The 18,315-nt window shown below is 40.5% G+C and overlaps 2 protein-coding genes across 3 annotated transcripts; both read left to right on the top strand.

The window, feature by feature from the left end:
* Nucleotides 1–5,610: 5,610 nt before the first annotated feature.
* LOC103463133 (disabled homolog 2-like) lies at nt 5,611–11,645 on the top strand. The gene is made up of 7 exons (XM_017304336.2): nt 5,611–5,923; nt 6,014–6,155; nt 8,065–8,195; nt 9,111–9,209; nt 10,458–10,589; nt 11,378–11,541; nt 11,633–11,645. Exons 1-7 carry the CDS (start codon nt 5,909–5,911, stop codon nt 11,643–11,645), a joined length of 696 nt encoding a protein of 231 aa, XP_017159825.2. The 5' UTR covers nt 5,611–5,908.
* LOC145551386 (uncharacterized) lies at nt 11,527–18,305 on the top strand. 2 transcript variants are annotated; one of them, XM_081605979.1, is made up of 4 exons: nt 11,527–11,680; nt 12,286–12,348; nt 12,583–12,676; nt 17,350–18,305. In XM_081605979.1, exons 2-4 carry the CDS (start codon nt 12,340–12,342, stop codon nt 18,150–18,152), a joined length of 906 nt encoding a protein of 301 aa, XP_081462105.1. In that variant the 5' UTR covers nt 11,527–11,680; nt 12,286–12,339; the 3' UTR covers nt 18,153–18,305. The 2 variants fall into 2 exon arrangements, with proteins under 2 accessions (XP_081462105.1, XP_081462106.1); XM_081605980.1 differs by having other exon boundaries at nt 11,528–11,680; nt 12,586–12,676.
* Nucleotides 18,306–18,315: the final 10 nt, after the last annotated feature.

The following is an 18,315-nucleotide window of genomic DNA, read 5'->3' as shown; positions in this document are numbered from 1 at the left end:
ATGGACGCTGAGGGCCATAGGCGACAAACCACCAACGATCAGTGACAAGCCACCCAGCGCCGCTGAAAGACGGAGACAGCCAGCTTTAAGTATCCTGCACTCCAATCACCCGATCAGGCACACCTGCAAATGGGAGGAGCACAAAGAGGGACAACAAGACCAGCCTACAAGGCCCAGGGCCGTCACACCCCCACCCATAAAAAGCAGGTTCCTACAAGGAACCCTGCTCCTGCCTAACTCACCGTGCGTAAACAAACACAGCCACCATTTTCACCAGTCGTACTTAGCAAAGTAGATATGTAATGCCCAGGTTTTCTTCTCCCTACTCCACTTTCCAAACCAGCAACTGGTGCACTCAGAAGCTCTTTTAAGGACAAGAAAAGGAAATAAAGAGAAAAGAGCACAAAACAAACTAATAAACTGGAGCGCGAGATAACGCATCGGCTTTTACATTGTTTTTCCCTTTAATGTATTGAATATCCATGTTAAGAAGCCCATGAATCAGAACGCTGTCCAACTCATCTGTACCGCCGTCATTCCTCACAGGTGACACTGCGCTATCCGTGGTGCTGAAGGTCTCGCTGCCTCCATCAAGGCTGTTTACGGTACACACCGGGGCAACGCCATGAGGCTGAAATAAAACGTCATGAGCATAATATGCTTTTAACGTGTTAACATGACACAACTGATTTTTCTTTCTCCGCTCTGGCATTGATATTAAATAGTTCTGGTCGGAAACCCTCTCCAGGACCGTATATGGACCAGAAAATTTAGCCTGAAAAGGAGAAGTCATGACTGGACACAAAGCTAACACTTGATCACCAGGCAGAAATGAGCGGACCTCAGCACGGCGATCAAACAGACTTTTCATTTTCCTCTGCGCTTCAGTCAGCCTCTCTTTAGCAAGATCCCGCGCCAGATACAAGCGTCTTCTGAAACCATTTACATAATCCAACAAGTTTGTCGGTGGAACGGATTCTTTAAGCCCGTGCGCTACCACAGCCAACGGACCCTTAACGTTGTGCGCAAAAACCAGTTCGTTTGGGCTAAACCCGGTGCTTTCCTGGGTTACCTCCCTGGCGGCCAGCATCAGCCACGGCAAACCTTCCTCCCAGTCGCCCGCCAGTTCTGTACAGTAAGCTCGCAGGAGAGACTTCAGAGACTGGTGGAAGCGCTCTAACGCCCCCTGACTCTCTGGATGATACGCTGTTGCTTTACTGTGTCGGATCCGTAACTGCTTCAAAACCTGACTGAACAAATGTGATGAAAAATTCGTTCCTTGGTCAGATTGTATGACTTTAGGGATGCCAAACACCGAAAAAAACTGAGTGAGCGCACGTACAACTGACCTAGCAGTTATTGACCGTAATGGATAGGCTGCTGGATAACGTGTAGTTTGACATATGACAGTGAGCAGATATAATGACCCAGCCTTTGAGCGAGGTAACGGGCCAACGCAATCAATTATTAAGTGCTCAAACGGCTCAGATGCGGCAACAATTGGGCGTAATGGGAACGGTTTCAAAGTCTGATTAGGTTTAGCAATGAGCTGACAGACATGACACATCTTAATGTAAGACGATACGTCCTTTTTAATACGCGGCCAGAAAAAATGTCTGAGCACCCGGTCATACGTTTTACGTACTCCAGAATGGCCCGACTCGTCATGAGCAACTTTGCACACTGCGGAGCGGAGTTTAGTGGGAACCACTATTTGAAATACTGGCTCACCCACAATGTCAGCATGGGGTAACCATTTCCTCACCAACAACGAGTCCTGCAGGAAGTATCCACATGCACAATCTGTGATTTCACTCAGCGGGCGCACCTGATCGAAGCGATTCTTGAGAGAACCATCAGCTTGCTGCTCCGCCACGAACTCGCTGCGAGACAGAGACATGGGAAAACTGGACAAAGGAAGAGTCATTTTTTTCACACATTTTTCCTCTTTCCCGCTCTGAGCACGCGTCATGGCTCGAGTAACTGCGCATGCGGTAAAAACATCCGGGAATTCCCTGTTATTCTCGTCAGTCTGAGAAATGACTCGTTTAATCGTCTCCGACTTAACAAGTCCATCCAACTGCACAGTCTCCGCCCACAAATGTGTCCCAGCTAAACCGTTACCTAAAATCACAGAGACTCCGTCAATCGGCAAAGCAGGGCGCACAGCCAACTGTGCGTCACCCGTAAATAGTTCACAGTCGAGATATACTTTATGTAGTGGAACAAACAAGACGTTTAATCCCATTCCTCGCATCGGAACACAGGCACCTGTCTCAGATTCAACCGAGAACGGCAAAACATCAGCTCTAATGAAAGAGTCAAACGCGCCAGTATCCCTAAGGATCTTAACTGGAACCTTCTCCGTGCTGTTTGGCAGTGACACATACCCATCACGAATAAACGGCAGATAGGAGACGCCTACTTCAGAACGCTGAACGTTCTTCGCGTCCTTTAGATGATTCTGCACCGGTGCAGCCAAACCAACACCTTTAGGAGCAGTCTCAAACCTTTGCATTTCAGCTTTAAGCTGATAACAATCCGCCTTAATGTGTCCGCGTTTGTGACAATAATGACAAACCCGATCATCCCGAACAACCGGACTTTTAAATCGTCTGGCCTCATTTAGCTCAGCGACATCAACCCGATCAATGCGGTACTCGCTTCGCCCAAAAGATTGTCTGAAACCAACCTGATCTGAAAAATCCTTATGCGTCAGAACGTATTCGTCTGCCAACACTGCAGCTTCAGACACGGTCTTAGCTTTCTGCTCATTGATGTAAGTTGCTATGTTGTTTTCCGGCAACCCGTTTTTAAACTCCTCCAGCAAAAGTAGATCGCGGAGCTGATCAAAGTTTTTTACCTCCTGTGCAGCGCACCACCGATCAAACAAAGCGGTTTTTACACGCCCAAATTCCGTGTAACTCTGATTGTCGGATTTTTTAAAGCGGCGAAATTTTTGTCTATATGCCTCGGGTACGAGTTCGTAAGCCTTTTCCACTGCACTCTTCACTTTATCATAATTTAAACTGTCACCAGGTGACATCGAGGCATAGGCTTCCTGTGCTTTACCCGTAAATACGCACTGCAAAAGCAACGGCCAAACATCCTTAGGCCACTTGAGTGTCTTAGCCACACGCTCAAACAAGACAAAATACTTGTCCACATCCGACTCTGAAAACGGTGGAATCAAACGAATGCATTTATTAATGTCAAACTGGGCCCCTGCCAGACCGCTGTCCTGATCAGCAGAACCGCGCGCTGAGTCGCGTTTCGCAACTGCCTCCAATTCCAGTTTGCGCATTTCAACTTGATGTTGCAGCTCCAAACGACGCATCTCCAATTCCAATTCCATTTTACGCACTTCAGGGTAAAACGGCCCAACTTCACCCTGTGTGTTTGGTGCGGGAGGTGGCAAAACCTCTTGCTCAACCAATGCGGCGTATAAACGTCCTTTAATAACCCCCTTTTTCTCTTGTTTAACCACAGGTATGTTAAAATGAGCAGCAATGGCTATGAGATCGTTTTTAGTAGTACTATTAAACTTCTCCAAAGAGGGATCAGCTACAAAACTTTCCAGGTCAAACTCCATTTTCAGGACGAAAATTAATCACGTCACAGAAAGAAAAAACGCCAGCTAAGCGCCAACTACAGCGTGAAGTGAAAACAAATTGAAACAAGTGCACAATGGGTCCAAAGTAACCATGTCCCCACTATACTTTACCTGCCTGCCACGACTCACCTGATAAACTGATTCCTGGCTCTTCACGTGGATCGGCGGCGGGTTTATTAAGCACCAAACCAGTAAGAAATTAATCTTACGGACTGCCCCCGAGATCACTGCTCGCACAGTGAACGCTAACCGCAAACCCCCACGACACTATCAAAATAAACAGGTGAAGTCTAAAGCGACAGCACCTCTTAGCCTAGCAGGAGACACAGTCACTAAAATAGAACCAACACTGATGCACAAGCTCAAAAAACATTTCACTCACCTGCATATTGAACCAACCTACCAAATACGCCACAGCTGCCCAAAACAAGCCGGCCAAAAAAAACGTGTCACACCCAAATGGTGACGTCAGTGCTCACTCCTACAAACACGAAAAAAGATGAATGACAAAACATCACGCATTCAAACCATCAAGTTTACAAACTGTAGGAATTCTTGCTTCGGACGAGCCCCCATTTGTTACGACTGGCTCAATGTCATAACAAAAACATGAAACCATACCATGGTTAAAGTGAAATAAAGTAAATGTTTATTAACACAAACAACTATCAAAACAAAAGAAACTCAAAAGTGCAAAAGACGGGGAGCTGGGGCCTGGCAACTACCATTGCCTCTGCAGGATGGACGCTGAGGGCCATAGGCGACAAACCACCAACGATCAGTGACAAGCCACCCAGCGCCGCTGAAAGACGGAGACAGCCAGCTTTAAGTATCCTGCACTCCAATCACCCGATCAGGCACACCTGCAAATGGGAGGAGCACAAAGAGGGACAACAAGACCAGCCTACAAGGCCCAGGGCCGTCACATAGGCTACATGTCCGTCTTAGCTAGCAGATAAAAGCTACATTAGCTAAGCTAACTTTGCTAGTTCGGCAGAAAGTACTACAGTAAATATCACTAGTATTACACAGAGGTGGGTAGAGTACTCAAAAGTTGGGGGTGAGTAACAGTTGTAATGTTTAATTGGTCAAGCAGATTTGGGTAGCAACTAGTTACATTTACTCAGTTACATTTACTTGAGTAGCTTTTTTGGGGGAAAAGTACTTTTAGAGGTATTTTTACTACAATGTACTTTTCACTTTTACTTGAGTAATTTCATTATGAAGTATTTCTACTCTTATTTGAGTTAAATTTCAGGGTTATTTACCCACTGAATGAAAAACAAACACATTTTAACCAAATATTCACCAGACACATTTTCTTTTGCTTGATTTTGTTATTTTTTGTTCCTTATATGAATTATCAGCATTTTAAAATACCAAAATTTCCTTTTAACTTTATATTTTTGTCCTTCTGGTGTAATTTTTAAGCCTTAAATGATTGATAATTTGACCAGTTACTCAGTGCTAGAGTAGACTTTTTACCAAATGCTTTCATACTCTTACTTCAGTAATTCCCTGGACGACTACTTTTTACTTTCACTTGAGTAAAAATATGTTGATGTAGTTCTACTCTGACTTGAGTGTAATTTTTGGCTACTGTACCTCCTCTGGTTATAAGTTAGATAGGAACGAGGTCAGAGCTAGTTATAAGCTTGTTGTTGTAGCAGCTCCATAGCCCATGCCTACCAAGATGGCTGTCGGCTACAAAGTTCCCATTAGAGTGACGTCACATGAAAACTATGTAAAGCAGCATGTGTGATTTAAAAAAAAAAAAAAACTTCTGTAAGATGTAAAAGTGAAACTTAACAGTTTTAATGACGGCCCAAGCTGACACTGGAACTATTTTAATTGCTTTTGGTTTATCCGAGACGCTGAATTACATCATAAAATGCTTTCCCTTCATGTGTTTATTACATATTAACCTCAATGTTCACCTTACATAACTCGGCGTCATGTAAAAATAAAACACAGTCTGTAGATAGTTTTTTTAAAAATTATTGTAAGTATTTTGCAGACGCTCCAATCTTTTTGGTTTGTTTTTTTTTCTGGTTGTAATTGGTTTATTTTAGGAAAATGCCACCAAAGAGCCGGTCGTCGAGGGAAATGCATGACCTTAGGTGCACCGTTGAGGGAGATCCTCCCTGTTGCTGCCTCTTCGTTCTGCTGAAAACGTTCCCATGCATGTGGGCCTCCCAGCGGATGTTAATATATCACCAGTGAGTCTGCAGCCTGACCTTTGACCCCCAGCGGCTTTGTGAGCGGGACAGGCCAGGCAGCTGGGTCAAAGTGAAGATGGATTCCCTGCAGGTGAGTCAAAGCAGGCACTCTCCTCTGCATCCGCAAACATTTTCATGTTTTTGCTGAATCTTGATGGTGAGAAGTTTCTATTTTTGGCAGGAAAAACATCTGAAAGCTTCCAGGTTTTTGCAGAATGTCAAGGAAACAACAAACATTGTGACTGAGACGGCGCAAACGGCCGGGAGCTGTCTCGCACAGGGCCAAGAGGCTGTCAGAAGCTGGCCACCATACTTGACAAGAGGTATGAGAGTTTAGTTTGAAGTTTAGTCTCAGGAGAACGTCAGACGAGGCAAAGGGCGTGTTGCTATATTTGTAGTTTAAGGGATGGCGCTGTACAGATTCAGGATGGAAACCAGGGTAGAAAAGTTTAAAACACACGTTTTAAACCTGTGTGTTTAAAACGTGTGTGTTTTAACTGTAACGTTTAGTTTTATTTTGTAATGACTTTTTATCTGTACGTTAGTTTTAATTAGTTTTTAGAGCGTATTTGCTTGTTTTTATTAGTTTTTATTAGCAGACTTTGGTAACAACTAGTTACATTTACTTAGCAGAATTTTTACTACGCTGTTCTTTTTATTTTTATTTGAGTAATTTTAGTATGAAGTATCTCTTATTTGAGTAAAATTTCTGGATTATTTATCCACTGAATGAAAAACAAACATGTTTTAATTCACCAAACACAGACACACGCCTGCAGTTTTTGTTAAAGTTTTATAAGTTTTTTATAGAAAGAAACTGATTTGGAAACATGTTTCTTTTGCCTGATTTTGTTATTAATATGAATTATTTTCATTTTGTTCTTTAAAATACCTAAATTTCCATTTGACTTTATATTTTGGTCCGTCTGATGATATAATTCGTAAATATCAAAGGATTGATCATTTGATTAGTTACTCAGTACTTGAATAAATTTTGTACCAAATACATTTTTACTCTTACTTGAGTAACTTCTTGGTCGTCTATTTTTTACTTTTACTTAAGTACAAATATGTTGAACTAGTGCTGCTGCTCTTACTTGAATACAGTTTCTGGGTATTCTGCCCTCCTCTGATTAGTTAAATATTGTTTAGTTTTTATTAGTTGTGTTAGTTGTTTCATATTGTTCATACTTTGTTTCATTATAAGTGCAGAATTAAAAAAAAAAAGTCATAGAGCTATGATTATGTATATAACTACTGGGTAATGAATACTCAAAGGAAAACATCATTTAAATAAAAAAGTATGTTGAGCAACCGGCTGATTGGCGTTTGCTCCCAACATTTGCTGTCGCCATTTTGCGTATTAGCATTAGCACCACCACGTAGATTATGAACTGCCGTAATTTGTCGACAGCTGACGTAAACTCTTCACATCAGTTCGAACGGCTAATAAATTTACTCATAAACACGAAAACGAAGGATATTACATCTATGATTTCGGTCTGTTTTAGTTAGTTTTATAAACGCTCGTTATGGTTCCAGTTAGCTATCGTTTTTCTCCGTTAATTACCGTTTTTATTTATTTCCAGTAACGTCTTCTCAGGTTTCGTTATGCGGTTAGTTTTAGCTAAAATAAGTTTGACGGAGACGGAGTGAACGAAGACGTGCTAAACATGGCGGCGCTGAGTTTTGTTTTCCTGATGGGAAACAGGTAGAACTTCTTCTTCTCTGTCCTTTGTGTACTTCTGGAAGTCCTCCAGCTGCTCCAGCGGTTTTTAGAAACATCACAAACACACACTGGAAACTATTTAAACTATTTTGTAAGTAGAGGAAGCTTTTTACGTCGAGCTGATTAATGTCGTGAGTCGTCCCGCTAAGTCTGGGATATTCTCCACGTTTGGTCACCAAAAGGAAAGAAAATCGGCTCCTGACATGTTAACCATTACAAGAAAATTATGTTTTTATGAGGATATATAAAAAAAGCACCTGAAGTAGTCACTTTGAGACATGCTGAGGTAAGCGCTATAAAAAGTTACTGAGAATCTGATGATTTGACAAGTTTTTGTTAGTAAAATGAGCAACAAATGTGTGGAAAAGTGAAAAATACGTTTATATTTCATATCAACAAATTAAAAGGTTAGATTTTTACTGCACATGAAACTTTTCACTGCTCCTGCAGCTCTTTGTCGTCTCGTTTCTGCTGAAGGTTTTGTTTTTGGTTGTGACTTTCAGGACCGGTTCTGGACACCAGGTCCCGGTACGAAGGGGACGGGGTCCGCTACAAGGCCAAGCTGATCGGTTTGGACCTGGTGCCGGACCCACAGGGAGAGAAGATGCTGCTGGACTCCATGATGAAACTGAAGGTAATCTGCTAAAAGCAGGTAAATTAATCTGTTATTTCTCTCACAGAAAATAACATTGAAAAGTAGATGAATAAAAATGGCATCAGCTGGACCTGGAATTAGTATTTTTTTATTTTACTTTGTGCTATAAAAGTGGTTTTAATAGGAAGTTATGAAATGTTGAGTCAGCTGCTTTGTGACTTTTGGTCCATCCTGACAGCTGCTGCCCTCCTGCAGTCAATTACAGCCTCCTGAGTCTAGGGGGCGCTAGTGAGACACAAACGTGTCACCTCTGTTTTATGCTGGTTTGTCTTGGAAATGAACAATGGAGTGTTTTGTTCTCAATCCTTAAAATATAATATAATATAATTAGTATATTTACATATTAAATAATATGTACATATAACATTTAATAGTATTTATAGAATGTAATATTTTATAATTTATATAATACAAAATAATATGTTATGTGATATGAATATGTTATTATATAAATAATATAATTTTTACATACATTTATTTAATGTGGTTCTGTGTGATGAAAAGCTGCACCATTATAAACAACAGGGGGACAAAACAGTAGGAGAATTCAACTGTTTAGGCTAAATAATGTAGAAATAAACACACAAAACATAAAAAAAATATAAAAAGTCACAACAGATAGAACCCTAAATAACCCAATTAGACAGTTTATCAGCTGAAATCTATAGTTTTTTGGTTTGTTGCATTTTTACTGAATTCAGGAGCATGAAATATTTCATTAAATCATTAAAAATGATATTAAATTACATCTATCCAGTTGAAAAGACCAGCACAAACATTTCATTTGTTCAAACATTAGCGTGTTCAACAACACAAAACCTTCACATCATGACTCTGCTGCGGTTTCCTGTATTTCTGATCAGTTTTCCTGTGTGATTATTTTCCTGTTTGAAGGGATTTGAAGTTTCAGCGAGGAAACAGGGTCAACACAAAATGAGGATCTGGCTGAAAATTTCCTCCAGTGGCTTAAAGATTCTGGATGAGCGGACCGGGGTGAGTCAGCCAGTTCAGCAGCTACGTAACAACATGTTCCGCTTTTTCTCCTCACAGTTTGAGCAAAAGTTCTCACAGGCCATTTGGACCGATATTGATATCTGATATTAATATCGCTGGTATGGCTGATGACCGATATTTACCGATATTATGTATATCTCACTACAGTTTTGACACGTTTGGGGAAAAAAACCTGACCAGAAACAGATAAAATAAATATCAGTTGTTTGTGTTGAACCAGTTTTATTTATCAACATGTCAAAAAATGACTAATATCAGCCAGTAATATATGGTGCCGATATATCGTGCATTCCTATCAAATTGTACAAATTTATTCTCGGTTATGAAAACAGAATTTTGGGTCACTTTCTTTCTAAATGCTTGCTACATTTAGCTGTTTAATACATTAAATAAAAGATGAGTAGAGCAAAGTCAGGATTTCAGTAAAAGACGAATACTTTATGTTGGACGTAACATTTTCCACTTTAAGAAAATGATGTCAGGAATAATTTTATCCTGATTAGTAAATGAAAAGACTCCGTCTGGATCATTTGTAGCTGAATTTCTATGATTCTTGGAGGCCAGACAAAATCATTCCAAGTACCACAAAAGGCCCACGAGCCACACTTTTACACCCCTGGGTGAAATATTTAATGCAAATCAGACAGATGGCACACAAATGCTTTGGAGAGTGAAAATGACATCACCTCCTTTTTCAGTGTTTTTCAGTCTGGTGATAATATTCAGACTGCAGTGAACAAAGATCTGCTTTCAAGGCAAATTTACTGCATTTTATTGGATTTTCCTCCTTACTGTTTGGCTTCAGACCAACAATAAGTGATCAAATAAAGAGACGCAAACCAAGCATTTCACCTGCACTGCAAAAACACAGAAGTAGCTTTGGTCCAGCTTCTAATGCAAATATCTGAGTTTGCTTGAAATGAGAGAAAAATGACTTAAAGTAACTTTAATTTTCCAATAAGAGAAATAATCTGCCACTTTTTCACCAGTACTAAGGAATTATTTTCTTAAAACAAGCTCATTTTTATTGTTGTACTTGTAAGTTAGTTTTCTCTTATTTGCTCTAGAACCCAGACCAAACTTGCTTGGTAAGGTTTTGTGTTTTTGCAGTGCAGCTAAAGTTTAACCATCCAGATGTTTTCTTGTACAAACTGGAACTTCCTGGTCGCTGTAAGCAGTTCTGGATCCGAACTTGTTTCTGATGTTCTGTCTTTGTTTTGTTTTCAGATTGTCCTTCATGACCACGACAGATCCAGGATCAGCTCGGTGACCAAAGACAAGTCGGACCCCCGAGCGCTGGCGTACATCTACAGACACGAAGACGCGTACATCCTGTTCTACATCAAGGCGGGACACCAGGTGACGCCTCGCGGCCCTGCAGAGGATCATGTGACCAAGTTTCATCGCTCTGGAAGATTTACACACTTTGCCACAAAACCAGGATGTCGTTTGAAGGAGCATATAAAATAGTTTCACTCGTTTAAATATTTGAATTGGCAATTCCACTGTCTGTGGTTAATCATAACTAATAGCATTTTAATTGACAAGATAAGTAACATTTTCAATTCAAAAACCTTTTTTTGTTGCTAAATTATTGAATAAATAGATATAATATAATGTATTTGAATTAATTATATTTAGTGATTGACTTCTTTCAGTTTTGTAATTGAGTTTATTGCAGGATCTGTAATTAATTAAATTTTAAATGACAAAAAAAAGCACAATTCCAATTCAAAAACCAATTTCTGCTAAATAAATAGACATATAAACTCAACTAACAAAGATATTTATTATTTTAAATCTTTTATTTACCAATTAAGAGCTCTGGCTCCAGTTTTACGCTGATTTCTTGAAAATTATCCTTGATTTTCGTACTTGAACCATATAATTTATCATGTATTAAATAATCTATTTGAAATATTATATTGGACATAATTACTTTTTTAATTGGGTTAATTGCAGGGTGTGTTATTAATTAATACAATTTAAGAAACTACAAAATAAAATCAATTAAAAAACAAAGTAGGCTTGGAATAATCGGAATAATTGGAATTATCGGAATGGGGTCGTGAAAAGGTCACAATGCGTCGCATGTGGGGAAAAGAAGAGATCTTGTTTTGGGTCGTGATTTTATCTATCGGTTGCAGGCGGATCCAATCATTCTGGACATCATGGAGGTTTGTCGGCGTGTGGAGCAGCAGGAGGCGTCTCATCAACAGCAGCCTACGGCAAGCCACCAGCCTACGGCAAGCCACCAGCCTACGGCAAGCCACCAGCCTACGGCCAGCCTACGGCAAGCCACCAGCCTACGGCAAGTCAAGTCAGACATAATACAGTTAACATCCATTATCAGGCTGTTTCTGGCTGTTCGTTTGTCACCGGGATCTCTTTGTTGTTTTCAGGATATTTCTTTAGTGACTCTGACTGACAGTCTGGCTTCTCCACAGACGGTAAATAAGTATTTTAAGGATCATAGTAAATGATTAGAGCCTTTTTGTATACAATATTAGAAATGCAAATGGCAATTAATTCAATTACTTTTAAAAATAAAAGCATAAAAATGTTATTTCCAGAAATGCAGTGACAGCATTCCTTTAGCTTGATTATTTGTAGCAAAGGATGAAACTGCAGCCAAAAAAAACACCGTCTACTAACATGTTGATTAATAAAAAGTTTTATTTTATGGAAACCAGGTAAAGCTAAAAATGACAATTAAGGATTTCTGGTTATATTTAAAGATAAAGAAAATTTTTCATCTTAAATCCAAAACGTACACATTTTTGTACAGTTTTGGTGTAATTACTGCTGCATGTTGCAAATGGCATTTATTTCAGTCTATTGTACAGTCGATGATTAATCGATTACTAAATTAGTTGACGATTATTTCAACAATCGATTAATCGTGATTGATTCGATTAATCGTGATTGCTTCGATTAATCATGATCGCTTCGATTAATCGTGATTGCTTCGATTAATCGTGTTTGGTTCGATTAATCGTGTTTGGTTCGATTAATCGTGTTTGGTTCGATTAATCGCTTCAGCCTCTTGTTTCAGGGAGCAGCTCTGGAGAATGTGTTTAGTTCTCCACCTCAATCATCACCAGGACAGATGGAGCAGGTGCATAAAACACAAAACACATGATGTGACGTTCAGGGAACAGCAAAAAAATTTATATTATTATGATTTTTTTCCTGGGTTTTTGATTTTATGCATAAATAAAAAATCTCTATGAACTGAGAAACTATCAGCTAAAAGTTTGCCAGAGAGTAAATCTTATATGTGCAGTGAGAATACGTCACATCCTGCCTCATATTAAATAAAATAAACTGTTTTTTCCTGTTTTTCTGTCAGCAGGCGTCTCCCAGTAATGAACTGTTGGAGATATTTTCTCCGCCACCGACGGATCCTCTGACTCCCAACAACATCCCACCTGTCAGCCAGCCAGGTGAGGCAGAACCCAGGTGTCCAACCTGTGGCCCAGGGGCCTTTTGTAGCCGTTGGGACAATTTTGTGTGGCCCCCAACTGCAGCTGAATAATGGTACAAATTTGGCCCTCAAGTGGAAACTAGTTTTTTAGGATGGGAATTTCAATTACACATTTAATTGAATTTTTCTTTAACAGAAAGTGGCGCACAGTATTTTTATGTTTTATTTTAATTTCATGGTAAGTAAATAAAAAAATTTAACTCAAAAGAAAAAGTAGAGCTCATCAATAAAAATGGTTAATAGATGAAAGTTATTATTTTGAACCTAAAAAGGTTCGGAAACTGTCACCTTTTTATTATTAAGGCAAAAAAAAGTTAAAAAATAACCACTTTGTTTCATTAAATTATTGCATATTTGATTTATTGGTGAGTTGTTGAAAAGGATTAGAGCCGTTGTCAAAAAAGGAATCTGACTTTAAAGTCAGAATCCCTAGGAGTCGCTGCCCGCCGTGTGGCGTACAAGCATGTGACGCATTTATAAGACGCATACCGAGTTTTCATTTCAACTCTGTTGGACAGCACGGACTTCAAACTTTATAAAAGTAGTGCTTTTATATTGGTTTTGTGGTTATTTACTTCAAAATAAAGCCAGAAATAAGATCGATCATTTCCGCCTTATTTTGTGGGGTCTAAATGTACCACATTTGGAAACAACCAATGAAAATGTGTCGACGGTCTGTTGCTAGGTAGAACGGAGACACGCGGAGAGAGAGGAGGGGGGGATTTGGATACGGCAAGAGACGAGGGCTCAGCGATCATAGACATAATAGAAGAGTTATATTATGTCTATGGCAGCGATGCTGTGGATTTCACTAAGAGTGTTTCGAGGGGTTTTTTAGACTCTAAGTGTGTTAGTTAGAGTTCGTGGTGTGCGCAGGGGTAGTAGCAGTTTTGCTAGCTATCGCTACATGGCTTCATAGCGAGCGCTGACACACTGAGAAGAGACACTGGGGCGGCCATTTAGACCTCGTCTGTAAACAGTTAAGAGGAAAAAAGTCTGACTTTTTTTTTCAGTGCTCTTTTCCTGAGTACTGAGCCCATTAAAAAAATAATAATAATTTTGTGTTTTCAGAAACAAAATGGCGCCAGAGTCGTTTCCATAATCTGCCTTGACCTGTTTATGTAAAGGTAGCAGAGACTCATGCTGCAGACCTGAGGTGTCAAACTGTTTTAATGTTATGTGTCTGTGTGTTAAAGTCGACATCTTACGGTCGGTGGAGACTTTGGATCAAAAACCACTGAAGCCGACCCAAACAGAACCGCAGGACGGATGGGATGTCGTCCTTTAACGTGAGGCGATTAGTCGCCCAAGAGAATAAACGCACCGACGGTTTTATTTAACCAAGACCTGACAGAGCATAAAACAAAGTCCAGGGAGATGATTTAAAGAAACCCAGGAGTTTACAAACCAGTCAAGAACAAAAATGTTTTTAGAAAACATGAAGACATTTCTGAGGATTCAAATCACTCAGATTTGATCTGTTTGACATTTTCTGTAAGATTAATAAACACAAACTCTCTGTTAATGCCAAAAAAACCTTTAAACTGACAAAAGCAATGATAAATAAAAATTTACTGAAAACGAACCAATGAAAATCAGACATTGTTTTTAAATGTGGTTCAACAGAATCATTGCAAAAAAAAAGAAAACGGGACAAAAATATCGGCCTGCTCAGCTGAAGTTTGTCCTGTAAGTAGCATTGTGCAGCGAGTAGGGAAAGTATTCAGACCCCTTTAAACTTTCACTCCGTCTCATTGCAGCCGTTTGCTAAAATAAAAAAAGTTACGATTATTTCTCAACTTTATTAAGAGTGTGCACTCAGCACCCCATCTCGACAGAAAATACCAGAAATGTAGAAATTTTAGAAAATGTATTAAAAAGACAAACTGAAATGGTAGATGATATGACGTTCAAAAGTCATGGTTAATCAATAAAGCATTTTTTAATTGAATTTGAGCTACTTATGACCAGAGTTGGTGAGATTAGCCTCATGCTAATGTTTATGTGTGTGACGTTGAAAACATGAGGAATCGGTGACATCATCTTAATTATGAGTAAATGAATTAAATCTAAACAAAAATCACAGCTTCAGTCAGACGTAAATGAACAATTTGTAATAAAATGTCCTGGTAATTTAATCTGCCATTCCAGCCATTTGATTAATCTATTCCCATAATCCCAGTGGGGGGTGGAGGGGGGGGGGCTTTGTGGTGATCCATCACTGAACTTAATCTGCAATAGTTTAGTTTGAGCATCACTTCCCTAAATTATATTTAGTTTCACCACATTGTATTAAACGGCAGCAATAAGGAACTGCCATCAGATGATGATGATGATGAAGAAGAAGAAGTGAGAAATGTGGCTCTGACTAACTGCGTCTGATTTTACATTTTTCTCTCAAGTTTCCAGTTTAAAACACTTTTATTAATCCCAAAGGGGAAATTAATCTATTTGTATGGGGAGCAGAAACTGTTGTGTCAAAGATGACTACTTGATCAGTAATGCCTGTCCTCCTGTCTGTGTCCGGCGTCTCCATGGTAACGCACTGTAGCATAGCAACAGCGCCTTTCCGGAACGTTCCGAACATCAACAGCAGCCATTTACTATCGCTTCTGATGGTTTGTCTCTTTAAACTGGCAGTACCAGGAGCTGCTCGTCGTTTTCTGTTTTGAAAGCGTAAAATGCAGAGATGTATTGTTTTTTATTAGCTTGTTATGGTAATTGTAAGTAGCGTCACACAAAAGGTGAACCTGGAGTAAGAATGGGTTCGACTTCTGAGACAATTTCAGAAAAGCTCTGTTGATCTTACAAGTATTGTAATTCATATTAATTCAAATTGAACGTAGCGTAAGAGCTAATCCACATGTAGCCCGATATCTGGGAAAATTAATACATTTTTATGCTTATTGACCTTTAATTCTACTAAAAGGTCAGACCAAAGTGGAGATTTGAGAAAACTCCACATTTAGGTTTACATGTGAGGAACCTTGAGATTTGGGTCCCGATCGTTGCAGTTTGCGACAAATAATACGGCAGTATATCCACATACCTGTTATTCCCAATCGACTTCGTCTTGTATTTTTTAATTTTTATATTCTAATATACTATTTTAAACTAGTTTAACCCACACAGATGAACTTCGTGGCGCCATATTTAACTCCTACCAGGAAGTTGTGGTTGTTTTGTAGCAATCTGATTGGCTGACAGAGGGTTTAGCTTTGCGCTACACCGCCCCCTATGGGTGTGGCATATTTACTACAACGCTCTCAGCTGTATTTGTGTAGATTCATGTAAATTAAAACTTTTCTGAAATCAATCCCGTTTATACAGTATATTTTTAACGATTTGAAGGAAATCTCAGCTGGTCAGTGTTTGACTCTAAGCACACAGCATCACATGTAACAAGTTTCCCTTGTCTCCTTCAAAATAAGACAAAAATAACCACTTTTACTTTTTCTGCTGCTGTAAACTTTATCTCGACTCACTATTTTATAAATGGAGAAATAAAACAATATAGCAAGTTTATTTTGGCAAGAAATAAGTTGTAACTAATTCTTATTTTGCTGATGTAACTCAAATATTTAATCATTTTGCATTTCAAATGTTACCAATTAAATTTTATATCAGCAGTGTAAACGCCAAATAATATTTTATTCTCTGTAATTATTGTCTTTTTTACAGATTTAAATTGCTCCTTATTTGTCTTTACTGCAGTTAAATCTGCTTAGCGTTGACTTTTACCAGCATTAACCGGTTAATGTTAATTTGTGAAGTACTCAAAAGATTAAGTAACATTTTTTTTTAAATGTTAGTTGTTCAGTCCAGACTAAATTAGTTTAGCACTCATGTTTGTAAAATACTGTTTTATTGTAACTGACTTGTGTAAGTCTGCAGAACGTCACTGCAGCCGCATTAGATGCAACACGTTGGCACAGAGGAAACATTTTTCCAAATACTTCACCGCACCATTTAAAAATAGCCCTGATGCACAGTCTGATTTCTTTATTTTCTTTAATCTGCGCCAGTAATGTGAAACAGGAATGCTGCTTTTAGACGGGATGTGTGTGTTTATCATGCTGGCTGCTTCATGTCGGCCATTTTGACTTAAACGCAGGAGGAAACACAGGTTAGCATCTACTGCATTAGTTTAAATACAGTTCCAGTTTTGCAAACAATGGGATTATTTATAGTTATAGATTAGCGCGTTAGAAACGATCATCATTTATGAGCTTCAGCGAAAACGGAATCGGTGGATGAATAACTTTCTCCTCAGATGGTTAAAGGGGCAACGCAGCAACAACCAGAAATTATACGCAGTGAGAATATCACTGATTCAGCATGTAGTTACTGAAGTAGCAGGAGAAAAGCTTCATGATGAAATTACTCAAGTGACAGTGAAGAGAACTGCACAGTAAAAATAATCCTAAAAGTTACTCAAGTAAATGTAACTAGTTGTGTGAATCTTAATATTCTTATTTTCCGTTGCTGGGCAGCTGGTCCGTCATTCGGCGTCACTAAAGAAATATATAAAAACTTATTTCACTTTCCAATAAACACTCAGGTTTTTGTCACCAAAGTGTTGGTTTTCATTGGTTTTGCAGAGTAACGTTTAGATCTTTTCTTCTCCGTCAGAGTCGCCACATGCCGTCCTCTCCACCGCTCAGATCCTCTCCATGTTCCCCACCCAGCCACCAGGGGGCTCTCCGTACATCTCCCCACCAGTGTCTCCCAGTTCGATGCCCTGGAATCAGCAGGGGCTCACTGGAAGCCAGTGGCCCCCGGGCCCAGCTGGGCCACTGGTCCCAGCCGGGCCCTCGGTCCCAGCCGGGCCCTCGTTCCCAGCAGGGCCACTGGTCCCAGCCGGGCCCTCGTTCCCAGCTGGGCCTTCAGTCCCAGCCGGGCCCTCGTTCCCAGTCGGGCCCTCGTTCCCAGCCGGGCCCTCGGTCCCAGCCGGGCCACCGGTCCCAGCCGGGCCCTCGTTCCCAGCCGGGCCCTCGTTCCCAGCCGGGCCCTCGTTCCCAGCCGGGCCCTCGTTCCCAGCCGGGCCCTCGTTCCCAGCAGGGCCACTGGTCCCAGCCGGGCCCTCGTTCCCAGCTGGGCCTTCAGTCCCAGCCGGGCCCTCGTTCCCAGTCGGGCCCTCGTTCCCAGCCGGGCCCTCGGTCCCAGCCGGGCCACCGGTCCCAGCCGGGCCCTCGTTCCCAGCCGGGCCCTCGTTCCCAGCCGGGCCCTCGTTCCCAGCCGGGCCCTCGTTCCCAGCCGGGCCCTCGGTCCCAGCCGGGCCACCGGCCGCGGTTACAGCGCCCCCTGGTGCTGTGCTGCCTCCACCCGGGTTCATGATGACGGCGAACCCGGCCGCGCCGCCGTTGGTGAACGGATACCAGAACGCCTCACACCCGACGTTCCCTCCTGCTCTGGACAACAACCCACTGCTCTGATGACCCGGCAAGAACCAGAACGGCTGAACAAAACATTGACGACGATTCAACACTTTAATGAACTTTACTAAATTAACACTTTCCATCTGGAAAACACTTTATGTTAAAGTTATCATAAAATGATTAATCTGTGATATAAAGAGATCATTTTATTTTCTGTTTT

This window comes from Poecilia reticulata, chromosome 4, assembly GCF_904066995.2.
Source record: "Poecilia reticulata chromosome 4, P_reticulata-male-v2, whole genome shotgun sequence".
Taxonomy (NCBI): Eukaryota; Metazoa; Chordata; class Actinopteri; order Cyprinodontiformes; family Poeciliidae; genus Poecilia; species Poecilia reticulata.
Note: the sequence above shows the minus strand (reverse complement) of the source record. Positions and strands in the feature narration are given on the sequence as shown.

Coding starts and splice junctions, on each gene's coding strand:
- LOC103463133 (XM_017304336.2), top strand. Junction 8,196..9,110: donor ACTCCATGATGAAACTGAAG/GTAATCTGCTAA, acceptor TCCTGTTTGAAG/GGATTTGAAGTTTCAGCGAG. Junction 9,210..10,457: donor TTCTGGATGAGCGGACCGGG/GTGAGTCAGCCA, acceptor TTTTGTTTTCAG/ATTGTCCTTCATGACCACGA.
- LOC145551386 (XM_081605979.1), top strand. Junction 12,677..17,349: donor CCCACCTGTCAGCCAGCCAG/GTGAGGCAGAAC, acceptor CTTCTCCGTCAG/AGTCGCCACATGCCGTCCTC.